General features: G+C 37.5%; 1 protein-coding gene across 1 annotated transcript; it reads left to right on the top strand.

Annotated features, from left to right (window-relative positions):
- The first annotated feature begins 273 nt into the window (after nt 1–273).
- On the top strand, nt 274–8,018 carry CAV2 (caveolin 2). The gene is made up of 3 exons (XM_081285386.1): nt 274–603; nt 933–1,120; nt 5,678–8,018. The coding sequence occupies exons 1-3, from the start codon at nt 454–456 to the stop codon at nt 5,826–5,828; spliced, it is 489 nt and encodes a 162-aa protein (XP_081141512.1). The 5' UTR covers nt 274–453; the 3' UTR covers nt 5,829–8,018.
- Nucleotides 8,019–13,504: the final 5,486 nt, after the last annotated feature.

Here is a 13,504-nt window from a genome sequence, read left to right as displayed (position 1 = left end):
CTGATTCCACACCCGACTCTTCCGCACTATTAACCCCGTCGCCGTCTACAATCAGTAAGTTCATAGTCCCTGAGACAACCTGCAGCTCTTAAGCATCACAGTTTGGCCTCCAAAAGCGTAGCCCAGGAGGCCCTCCTCGCTTCGCCCCGCTGACACACTTCGCCCCACTGGGCAGGACAGGACAGGAACACGACTCGCTGGGAGGATTCCCGGCGCTCAGGCCGGACCCAGCGGGAGCGGCCGATCCCCATCCCCCAAGCCCGGCAGCAGGGCGGGGCTCGGGTCGGCAGGAGCCGGGAGTGAGAACCCGCAGCGGGAAGCAGCCGCCGCCCGGGCAGCGCAGGGCCAAGCGAGCCGAGGCGGGGCGGGGCCGAGCGCGACGGGAAGGGGTGGCTGCAGGGCCCGGAGCTGCACCGAGCCAGCCCCGCCGCAGCCGCCGCGCACCGAGCCACGATGGGGCTGGAGACCGAGAAGGCGGACGTGCAGCTCTTCATGGACGACGACGCCTACAGCCACCACAGCAGCGTCGACTACGCAGACCCCGAGAAGTTCGTGGACTCGGGCCAGGACCGGGATCCCCACCGGCTCAATTCCCATCTCAAGGTGAAGCTCCGGGAGGGTCTTAACCTGGACGGGAGGCTTGTCCCCCTCCCCACCGCCATGAGTGCGGACGCCTCTGCCCCGCCCCGCCCCACCCCACCCTCGCCCGGGTCCACCACGCATAGTCCAGGACCGGTATCCTGGCCCTGCCCCTCCGCCACCCGGCTCACTGCATAGCCAAGAATCCTCGGACAAATTCTTATGTGATCCTAAGAAAAGGTGGGGAGAGTCTAGCCATGTCGGTCCTTCTTGCCTCTCCCGCCTCTTAGCGCTTGCCATTCTAGGGGCGACAGGTTGGGTGACATTTCGGGTCCCTACGTCTTGCCCCGCAGCTAGGCTTTGAGGATGTGATCGCAGAGCCTGTGACTACGCACTCCTTCGACAAGGTGTGGATCTGCAGCCATGCCCTCTTTGAAATCAGCAAATACGTGATCTACAAATTCCTGACCGTGTTCCTGGCCATCCCCTTGGCCTTTGCTGCGGGAATTCTCTTTGCCACACTCAGCTGTCTGCACATCTGGTGAGGAGGGGCACACTGGGTGGACCGGATTTCTGCAAAGTAGTGATGTTTTTTTTTTTTGTTTTTTTTTTGTTTTTTTTTGTTTTTTTTTGCCACCTGACAGCCCTCCGCCCCGCCCCAAACCCCTTCCTTTCTCCCAGGCCGGTTTGTAGAGGAAAGAAGAAGCATCTGTTCCCAAAGCAGTAGCAAAACTGAAAGGCCCTGAAAGGCAGCTTACTTGCTTTAGAATAATAGTTCAGACTGGTATTTTAGTCAGAAGGAAGAATGCACCCCTTTCCTGGATGTGATTTTCCTTCACATACATGAATGAGGCTGAATGGAGTACCAGAGGTGGGGACCTCCAAGCATGCTTCCGGCCACAGGCTGCTCTGGGGTCCTGTTCTGACTTGTACCTGTGGTTCTGGGCAGGGCTCTTCTTTCTTTCCTTGCCTTTTATTCAGTCACCACCTGTTCTTGGGGTAAACAAAAGTGATCTCTGCGCAGAATGTCAGTGACAATATAATTGCTCAGGGAAATCAGGCCTAGTTAAGCAGCTCTGGAAGAGCTGCTCCAATCCTACTTGACAAATGGCAAGAACAGGACCAGAAGAGAACTCAAGGTGCGAGATAATGAAATGAGAAAGCCATCAAATTACTTTTTCACTTGTGAGGAATAAACATTATCAACAGCAGATAGTTAGAAAGAAAAGAAATAGGGAAACCCACTGGACCTCCATAGGATGTTTTGAGTAACTTACACTCAAAATGCACCATAGAACTTTGGACCATTTTTATAGGTTTAAAGTTTTTAAAGGCATCATAGTTCACCAAGTTTTATTATTGAGTTAAAGGATATCCACTTTATTCTGAGAGGAAGATCATCCCCAACATCACAGCAGCAGTCAAACTGGTGCCTCAGGCAGTCTTAATGAAACATTTGCAACCCCAGAGGCCTCCATGGGGTTACCACTTACATGATGTTGCCACACTGTTCATTGCTAGAATTTACCAAATTATTTTTTCATTCCTCCCTACCATCTCTCAGTTTCTTTGCTCAGTTAGGTAATTGGTTTGTTCCGCAGACTAAATTTATTGAGTGCTTAGTTTGTGCTGGACACTGATCATAGGATCTTCCTCCAGCCACCCACAGAGTATCAGGGCAGCTGGCTAGGTAAAGATGTGAATGCTGAGAGAATGTAGTTAAGTCTAATGGGAAACAGGAGGAAACAGAAGAAGCTTTGTGAGGGAAAGAAGTCTAAGAAGGCCTTTTAAAAAAGTAAAAATTCACCAGATAAATAAAGAAAGTCCAGATTTAACCAAGTTGTAAGCCATTACTTTGAAAGTGTTGAAAGATTGACACAGAAATAAAGATCTTGGCCTTTATACATGTGCAGATACACAAAGGCCAGATGTATAGTTATCTCGTATTTGATATTCACATAACATGGATTTTTTTTTGTAGGTGCCTAAATCAGCAAATAAAATTTGGGATTCTTAATTAACTAAAATTAGTCATCTTAACTTCGATGTCAATTTTTCATTTCGAAAGTATGGAAAACTGAGTGACACAGAGAATAATGTGAAATGCACATTATGACGCTATTTGGAAATACAGAGTACCATATTTATAGTTGGCAAAGCTAGGCTTTCCCAGAGCTTTTGTGGAAGAATTGGAAAAAAAAGGAAAGGTTTTCATTTACTAAATGGCGGAAAGATACAAGTAATACTATATAATACTATATAATTAACTAAATGATGCCTCTCTCCACCTGGCTCTCCTAAGAATGGTAGGTGTTTTTTGTGTAGTGCTTCCATTGGTGAATCATCAACTCACATACATTTTAACCATACACACACACACACACACAAAAAAAAAACATATTATTTAACTTCACTTGTTTTTCAAATTACATTCATGTGGGATATTAATATTTAACTGTCATACATTTGTCATCAGGAAGCCATGATTGTAAGTAGAGGAGTAGTTTCAAGCAAAAATGCTTAATTGTTAGTTTATGCCTTGATCAAATAGATTTATCATTATTGGATTACATCCCCATGACACACAAGACCAGATAGATGAGAGGCTATATAGGAGAGCAAACCCATTTAGGTAAGCTTTCTTCTTCTCTTTCTCCATCTTTTAAAGCAAGGGATTGAACACTGTTTTACTAAAGAGATTGATGGTGTCCAAAGCTAAGACAATATGCATTAGTGGCACTTAAACCAAACCACAATGCCACCACACATGTAGTTTTAGATTTTTTTTTCCTTTTTTGAGATGGAGTCTCACTATGTTGCCTAGGCTAGCCGTGAACCTCACGTCTCAAGTGATCCTCCTGCCTCAACTTCCTGAGTAACTGGGACTGTAGGTGCATGCCACTGTGCACTTTGATTTCAAATTTTGTAAACAAATAACAACAACAAAAATAAAAAACCAGAAGTCTAATGATATAAGACCCTTTACCAGAAGTACAGATCATTAATGACCAGTGAATTGATTTGATTTGGTACCACAGTTGGACATATATAGCTGTCATTTGGCAAATAAGGTCTTTGGACATAAGTGGATCATTACCAAAGAAATGTGATTGGAGCATCTATACTCTAATTTTTGCTGGGGTGAAATGCAAATGGATGTTTACTGACAAAAATGCAATGGTAGTGATCTCATTTCTAGGTGATGTTTTTAATTACAGAAAATTTCTGTGACAGTACAGTCTGAATAACACTATAGTTAATAAAGGCTGAATAAAGATCCTGACTTAGGGCCAGATTATCCATTGGAAGAAAAAAAAATATTCTTATACATTGTAAATTTTTTTTTTATCAGAAAGGTCTGGTTGACCACACTGAGCCTCTACAAATTTGGGGTCATTACAAATTGTGTATAGTTTTAAAGAAAAACTATTTACAATATTGAAAACATAATTGAAGTTTCATATTCAAGGGTTATTGGACTCTCTTATCCAAAAGGAAAGAATGATAATTTGAAGAAAATAAAGTTAAAATGAGTACATCACATCCTTAAACTGAAAAATCCATTGTTGTTAGTGCTTAATTCCTTTTGAGGACATGGAGCTCTAAAGAGTTATGGGGGGGGTGGAAATTTTTTTAGCCTGAGAAAAAGTGGAAAGTACATTTTATTTTAAATGAAATGGATTTGGTTAGGAAACTTTCTGATCTAAACTTCAGTCTTAGTAATTTATCAATTCAAGATTATTTTGTTCTAGTTGTTTTCCTTATATATTCTGTCTTCAAAACAGGTCTATTTATTATTCATTCTAGATCACATCATATGGACATCTCAAGGACACATTAAGAGCCTACTATGATAACCAGTTCTGTAGGATTTCCTCTTCTCTCTTATTTGTGGCAGTGTGCCCAAGGCCCCACATATCAAGTGAGAAACAAAATGAGATAAAAGGTCAAAGTTTGTCATTATTCAAGTTTTTACTCAACTGATTAGCTTTGAAATAATTCATAAATAATTTTCTTATAAGATTGCTTCAAATATTTAGCACTTCCAGTAAAACACAAGATAAATATAGTCTGTGTAGTTAGGCAATCTGAATAATTTAGTACTCTCAAAATATACCAATCAGAAAATTGCTGATTGACTCTTCTGAACTAAGTGCAGCAGACCTTTAAATCACATTTTAACAGCAAACCAAGAAAATCAACCTCACTTCTTTGTACCCACCCAGGTAAATAATAGTTTCCATTAAAGCTACCAACAATGCCTAAGAATTCACATACTTTTGTACTCAAAGAGCACTACAAAAAAAACCATTCAAATATTACATAGAAAATTCACTATCCTGAGGAATTTAAGAATATTAAGCTATTTTTTTTAAAGATGTGCAAAAGTAATTTAAGGAAAGGCTCATTTTTTTTCTTGTCTAAGATACTAATGTCAATTTCAGGGCTAATTTAACTATACCACACAGCCTTAATGTGTATAATTGCTATGAAAATTAATAATATGAAGATAATTAACGATATGGAGCATAATAGAATGCAAAATTTTATTTCTGCTCAAATATTTATGAAAGACCAAGTCACTTAAAGTCACTTAAAGAACTTATATTCCAGAAGAAAAGCCAGAAATATAAGCATCTATTTATGATACCTTTTGATAAATATCAGGATTAGCAAGTGTGTTTCAGTACTATAGATGCACAGAGAGAGAGAGTATGCAACTTTACCTGGTCCAGGGGGAAGGGAAGGAGGATTAGGCACCAGGGGGGGCAGTCATGAAGTAGAACCTCAGAGGAACAAGGCAAGTTGGGCAGGTTAATGTTTAGGGGCAGAGATCAGAAAGATAAATAAACTATTTGTTTATTTGTGTTGCCCTGTTTTGGATAGCATTTACCAAGAGTCTGAGTAGCCTCTTTATTTTTTAAGCCACTTATTTTTTGTGCTTCTCATCACTATGGTCATTGTCCATTTATTTTGAATTATTTGTCAAATGTAAGTGAGTCTCATCTTTATTGTATCTTTTCACACATGTACGAGAGTCATTGGTCTTATTTGATAACACGAATAATCCTTACACATTCCTCTTCCTCCATTCCAGGATTATAATGCCTTTTGTAAAGACCTGCCTGATGGTTCTACCTTCAGTGCAGACAATATGGAAGAGTGTGACTGATGTTATCATTGCCCCTTTGTATACAAGCATTGGACGCTGCTTCTCTTCTGTCAATTTGCAACTGAGCAAGGAGTGAGCATTTAAACTGCTGTCTGGAGATTTAAATACTGTAATACTTCTTTGTTGTTGTAACATAAAAGCACTACTGTTCTCTTCGTTGCTCAACTGGTCTAATTAAGAAAACTATTAAGATGGGCACCCACATTTGGAAACAGCTATTGGCAAGTTATGCTTTTCTAATTAAGAGCCAAGAATTTCATGTCTAATTTTATAACCAGAAGTATACACTAGGCTGACAACATTTAATTTTAAAGGGAGACAGTTTTTACTTTGTAAAAAGGTACACATTTTATACTGACTAACTTGTGATCAAGGAACACTTCTCTCAAAACACTACAATAGCTTTGTATACAACAGCTCGTAAAATGTGGGATTTCTTATATACATATGTTTTTTTACTATGGGAGTAATACTTTTTCTATTACTTTTACAGATAGAAGGATACCTAGAGATAACCTATAATAAGATCCTAGAAACTGAAATAGCAAAAGAATATAATGATGATAGTAATTATCAAATATAATAAATAAATGTGAAAATAGATTCATGAAAATGTGTTCCTTTCAGATATTGTTATCTTATAGACCTATTTAACAAGATATTTCATTTTACTGTATATTTTGTACTTAATGTAAATCTTGCTCTAATCAAATTGCTTTAAAGCATTTTTATTATATTATCTTGTTGAACTAATATATAGAAAAAGTAAATGTATCTCCTACAAAGTAACTTCATTGGTAAGATTGCACTGTCTTGATTATGTAAGCCTTGTTATGTCTCTTTGGAAAGGAATTTAAAGTTTTCCTTTCTAACTTTTTCAAGAAAAATCCTGAAATGTTTTATGACTGATATTGATCTGGCTATGATTTTAAGATAATTCCTATCTAATTGCTATCTTATCTAGAAGATGCTTTCTCTTTTATAGTTGCAAATTTAATCTTATAATTGCAATTTTAATTCTGCTTTTCTATGAATGTTTCATTTTACTTTCAAATAATGTTGGTGCTATTTAGTAATATTTGATGATACAGGCTATTCTGATCCTACAATAAATTTCTACTAAATGATTCATATAGAAAGATTTATGGGAGAGTTGTTCAATTTATGGGGGTCCTTGATACTAAGCTACATGCATTAATTAAAAATTAACAGCTACAAAGTTTTAAGATATTCTCTAATGTAGATTTTGTAATACCATATTCAATTATTGTTTTTGAGTCATAGAGTCCCATTTTAGTGTTATAAGTTACTGTTACTTTAAAAAGTTCATTCTAAAATGATAAATGTACAAAAACTGTCTACAGGGTGAGTAGCTACTATAATTTACATATCTTAAAAGTGTGTAAATACTCAAATTTCAGAACCACCATCGAAATTGAAATAACATTCTTTTGAATATCCTTTTAAATGACAAATCTTTCCCAAATTATATTCTGATAAATATAAAGGATGACTGAACTGGAATACTATTGGGAACCAAATCAAGAGAATGATTAAATTAGGACATTCCTATCCTTTTGAAGGTAGTTATATAAAAGATATTTCAAAACCATGTGAGGACTTTGTAGCATCCTTAGAAAAAACTCATGATCATGACGTTAAAGCACTGTCACTCATTTGACTATAAAGATTTTACTGTGTTAGTTTAAAAGGTCAATCAGTCTCATGACTTTATATGCTTTGTATTTAAAATTTTTTAAACATTTAGATACTTTGATTGCTTCAAAATAATTGATTAATAAAATATCTATTTTAGTAAGTCACAAGCTTCAATCCTTTCAAATACTTATTGGCAAGTTTTAAAGCCAAAAATATATAAAAATTATATAATTATAATAATGTATAAGTGATAAATATGATTTCTTCATTTCTGAACAGTATTGCTTACTTTCAAAATGAATTTTTATTGAGAGTTTTCACGAAGTATTTCACTTCATGAAATTCAAAAATTCAAATTTTGGATAAAACTGGGCAAGATGGCACACACCTATAATCCCAGTGACTCAGGAGGCTAAGACAGGAGGATGGCAAGTTTGAGACCAGCCTCCAAACTTAGTGAGGCCCTAAGCAACTTAGCAAGGCCCTGTCTCAACATAAAAAATAAAAATGGCTGGAGATGTAGCTCAGTAGTAAAGCATCTCTGGGTTTAATCCCCAGTACCAAAAAAAAAAAAAAAAAAAAAAAAAAAAAAAAAAAAAAAAAACAAGTTTTGGATAAAGTGAATCAAAGTTTCAAATGCAAACATGCAAACATGTTGATTCTTTCATTTGGGGCAGGAAGAAGACAAGGAGACTTCCTCATTGTCCATAATAAACTTTCTAAAAACTCATAAATATGTGCATTGCTTTTATTGCATTTATTGCATTAAACATGGAATTGATCAATAAGAAACACATCAAGCTAATTTTAACTTATTAAAAACTCAAAATTAATAAATACATGAGTTATTGCTTATTCAGGAATATATTTTTAAAAACTACAAGATAGGAATTTATTCTTTGTTTTCCTAGCCCTTAAAGAGATTCCACATAAATTTTTCTAACACTTGATAAGTAGTATGAAATCACTTACTCATAAACCCACCATCTTTCATCTTTATATAGTCTCTTCTTGCTAATCCTAAATAAAATAATATTTCTGTTTCTAATTTTTTAAGTATGAAAGTAATAACAATATAAATCACATGGATTTACATACCTGTATCATGAAGCCAGACCAAAATCCAAAATTATTTTTGGAAAGCAAGTGTGTGACAAGTAGTTGCTGGTATTATTTTCTTGTGGTCAGTTAATCTGGGAAAATGACCAACCTTTAATAATAAAGCTGGTGTTTGGCTTCTTAACATGTTCTTTATAGTTTCAAAGAACTTTAAAACCTGCTCTTTTCAATGGTCATTTGCATCCCACTAACTTATTTCAATGTCTTATCTTGGGAAATTTTTGTATTGTAATGAAGAATGCCAAGCACAAAGTCAGACCTCTGGATTCCAATCCAAGGTGTGTCACTCCTGAAAATGGTTTTAACCTTTGGGTCTCAGTTTTCTTATCTTTAGCAAAATGATATCTCAAGAACTTTCCATCTCATGGTTTTTCTATGACTTAAGTAGGGTACAGATTTTACCATGTCTCTTTTAACCAATCTAGCTGCTCAATTCAGAAACTTAAAAAAAAAAAAAAAGGCAATGAATTTCCTGTCAATTATGAGGTTGGCATGCTATGAATTCATTAAACATAATACATGTATTTTTCTCTCTTCCAGTGATTGTTATGACTTTGACTCTTTGTGACAGTAATTCTTAGGTTTTTGTCAGTTCTTGTTTTTTTTTTCCAGAAAATAACATACAAATCTATATTTTAAATTACTTAGGATAAATTCAAAGATTTTTCTACCAAACTTGTTGCTATAGCACTGTTTTGGTTTGAATCTTAAATGTCCCCTAATGACTCATATACTAAAGGCTTGGTTGCCAGTCTGGGGAAATTTGGGGAGGTGATGGAACTTTCAGGAAGTAGGGCCTAGGGGAAGGAAATTAGGTCTTTGGGGTATACCCTTGAAGGAGATATTGGGACCCTGGCCCCTTTCTGTCTCTCTCTTTGTTTCTTTACCATTGTGAGGTGAGTAGTTTCTTCCACCAAATGCTTCCACCATGATGTTCTGCCTTGACCCAGTCCCAAAGACAATAGGGCTAAGTGACCATTCACTGAAACCTCTAAAACTATGAGCCAAAACAAATCTTTCCTCCTTTAAGCTGATTTATCTCAGGTATTTTGTTACAACAAAAGAAAGCTGACTAATGCAACTGCCATGCTCATCACCGTCTTTATCTTTGGCATGTCTACTTGCCAGAGCTTCCTAACCAGCCACACTTGCTACCTTCAATATGATCTAAAATCCCTCTTTCTATTAAAAAAAATAAAGTGATTCTATCAAAACTTCCATGTCATTTCCCTTAAAATGGTCATCCAAACTCTTGAGCAACATATACAAGGCCTTCACTATCAGTCTGCTGTCACTGTTAGTGATTCTTCTATAGCCTTTTTGAAAACTTGTGCTACTTTTATGTAATCCCACTCTCTCCTGCCACATGCCAACAACTCTCCCCCAAGACCTACCTAAATCCTGGCATGTTTCCAAAATTTCTCCACATTAAATACTTTTTCTGTGTCTTAATATATAAAATTGTATATGAAGACCACTCCCAAGTATATATTGGTACTCAGTACTTAATAAGTGTAATTAATAATTTCTGAATGAACAATGAAATAAACAGCTGAAGAAAACTTGGAATGATTATAGAAGTACAGGTACAAATGACACTCAATTTTTTTTCATTTATAAAACGGGTCTGAAATATAGTGATTTGAATACGATTTTCCTTCTCACCATTTTCTGACTCATAAACCATGAAGGCAGGAAAATTGAAACTTATGTAAAGCATACAGGTGTATTTCATCCTCTGGATCAATGCCTGACTTTTGTTTCCAATCTCTTATCTGAAATTTATTTCCAGAGTTCCTGGGTTAGGAAATCCTAGCACTTAGAAAAATCATATGGTAACATAACTTGTATGCTTCTTAGAATGTTGCCATTTCTTTCACTAGCCTGTCTGTCACTTTGAAATGTATGGGATTGAAATGTTGTTTCTATAGAGTTTAACATTTCAGAAAACAAGGGCTCATGTTTGTCTCATTTGAATTCCAGGTCAAATTAAATCTCGATAGAGAAAAAAATACAAATAATGGGTCACTTCTTTAGTTTGCAACTTTATCATTGTAAAATGTTTAAGATAATAAGACCTTACAGGATTTTTACAGGGTTACACACTGCCTAAAAAAGCTAAGAAGAAGAAGAAGAAGAAGAAGAAAAATGGACCTAGAGCTTCATCACAAGTCAGGATTCAATATATTCTTTCCCTTAAGGTGTGTGCATGTATGGAGGGCAGGCTGACAAAGGAGGAGGCAGAGGACATGGTCTACTAGATATTCAGATACACAAGTATAGTAAATATCAGGCTATGTACTTTAGAAATAAAAATAATCTGCACTACTATAATCTAACCATCCCAATGTCTTCTCTCTCCTCACCGCCAAATACCAAAGTGAGCAAAATCTCCATCATATTTCAAATCATTTTTTAACTCACTTTTCAGCTTTTTTCTTTGGATTAATATCCAAAATGCCATCACAGAAACCTTATCCCTTGATGATTTTTAAGTGCAAAGTACCCTTGAGTGGGGTAACATTTCAATTGATCAGCAGTCATCTTTTACTTTAGTGTGAATGGATGGCCTAAAGGGGATATTGAACCTGTATGGGTACCTGCGTGTGGGGGCCCTGAGTGCAGTGTGAGGGCAAAACACACAGATTAAAAGAGATGCTACCCAGGGGAAAGCTGGGACAGAGAATGGAAAACAGGAGGCTCCAATGACATGACCTTCACCTCTCACAGCTTTGCTTTTGGACCCCCCTACCTCGAATCCCTAGAGCAGGGGTCAACACAAACTGAACAGGCATGGAGGGAGTTGAAGTCAGCAAAGACTTCTTTATCTCCACAGAGGAGAGTGGCTTTTGTCTTATTGAACGAAAAGGACCCCGGGAGGGGGCATTGAGGGCTCTGCTGGAACCATGTACCCTAAAGACAGCTCAGAGAGCAAAACTGAAGCTGAAAACTGAACTATAACTGTGACCACCTGTGTCTCTTTCACCTTGCCCCTCTCTGCTATTGACTGCTGCTGTGTCCTTGCAAAGAAAGGACACCACAGAGCAGTCAGAAAAATCAGAGGACACCACTTCAACAATTATCCAAAAATAGGACAGGGACACCTATCTGCCTGCATTTGGACGTGTTAGGTCACTCAGCTTGGCTGCACGGCTGGAGAAGTCATTTTGCCATTATAGGAAAAGGTAGGGGTGGGGAATGATGAGAGAAAGGAAGAGACATGACTCAGAGTGAGAAACAGCACGTAGCCAAGGGCAAATACTTCTCTCAGACATAAATGGATCAGGAAGAGAAGAGAGCAACAGGTCATCTTTGGAGCATTCTTTTCTTTGCCTGCCTCCCAGTCACTTGTCACTGAGCACCGACCAGTAACAAAAGGGGAGAGAAGGGCAGAAAGCAGGTCCTGCTTCTCTGACTGAATGGAACATCAGTTCCAGCCAACTGCTGTCTCAGCTAACTGGGACAGTGAACAAGGAGTCAATTGGAAAGTTGAAGGGATGAGCATGCCATTTCTCAGGGAGGCAAATGGCAAAGATTAGCACACTTACATTACTGGGGAGGAAAGTGATTGATCCTGTGTGGATCATCTAGCTGGGAAAATTCAGATCTCAGTACCAACAACAAAAAGAGCAGGTGCATTTGTGGAGCACTGATGACCTGCTGGACACTTATTTAATCTGCACGGCAACCCTACGATGGGGGCGGGGGAGGTTACATCCCCACATCTCAGATGATAAAACTGATGCTCTGAAGTGGAGGATGTTACGCAAGATCACACTAGGAGCTGGGATTTGAGCAAAGACAATCTGTCACCAGAGTCTACATGCTTAATCACTGTGGTGGTCATTTTCTACTTTCCCTAGGATTTGTGCCCGAGACTTGTTCTCCCTTCCAGCCCAAATCTTTTTTGTAATCATTCAGTCACACCTCCTTCCCTGTAACTGAAAAGTATCTTGTTTTATTCTCCCATCAATGAGGCCAATTCCATGACTCAAAAGTAAGACTTCTCCCATGCTGGCATCTGGGCTCCCTGACCCTCTTCAGTCTGCATTTCTAGTCCCCAGAGTCCTTCCCCTAAATTTCCGGGCACATCCTCTCTTTCTTTCCCTTTACCATCTCAGCTCTAGACCTTACATATTGCAGCTAATGTCATAATAGTATTTTACAAATGCTAACACTCCCATTTTTAAAATAAATCTCATTAAAAAATTCACTACCATCACAGTCTTCTCTAATATGTATCACAAGGACAATAATTTTTCTCCTCATGACTGACACTTTGATGCAGAAAATATTAATAATTGTACTAATACTTTCTGTTTAGATTTAACATATCTCTTTCAAGATAGAATCTATATTTTATGTCTTTATTCCTCTGGTTAGAAATGTATTTTCAATCTGTCTATCCTTTAATGTTTAATCCATTATCGTCAGTTATGTTATCTTGGAGATTCCAAGAAAACCCATTTATGATTTTTTTTCACTGTAGAATAATTAAATCATGATAAAACTTTAAAAGCAGGGCTGGATTGCCATATACAATCATATTAATGGCTTAATTGTGTATTACCACACTGCTTTTCCACAGGTGTGTATAATTTAAAATTGCAACAGCAGTGTGTGTGAGAGATAGTTTCTCTACATGACATCAGTATTGCTATGTATATATCAGTAAGATTTAATATATATGTAATTTTACAAAGTTATTAGGTAGTATTATAGAACAATGCTATAGTATCCCATTTTACATATATAAAAGTTTAATGAGCATTTTTCTATAGTGATAATGAATACTGTTATTTACTCTAATTTTTCAATTATATGTAATACAGTAATGCTGTGCTTTGCAGTAGTGATTATTATGGACTCCTGTTGAAGAAGAATAGTCAATGGTCAGCAATCAGAAGTGATGGGTCCCAACTGAGGTCTTGTTCAAATGCAGAAACCACACCAAGAGGCTAACCTGTAGAAATA

This window comes from Spermophilus citellus (genome assembly GCF_964194105.1).
Source record: "Spermophilus citellus genome assembly, chromosome: 3".
Taxonomy (NCBI): Eukaryota; Metazoa; Chordata; class Mammalia; order Rodentia; family Sciuridae; genus Spermophilus; species Spermophilus citellus.
This window is presented reverse-complemented; position numbering and strand designations above follow the sequence as displayed.

Excerpts from the sequence above, each read along its gene's own strand:
- CAV2 (XM_081285386.1), top strand. The coding sequence starts at position 454 with ATGGGGCTGGAGACCGAGAAGGCGGACGTGCAGCTCTTCATGGACGAC. Across the intron at positions 604-932 it reads GGCTCAATTCCCATCTCAAG|CTAGGCTTTGAGGATGTGAT; the intron begins GTGAAGCTCCGG and ends CTTGCCCCGCAG. Across the intron at positions 1,121-5,677 it reads CTCAGCTGTCTGCACATCTG|GATTATAATGCCTTTTGTAA; the intron begins GTGAGGAGGGGC and ends CCTCCATTCCAG.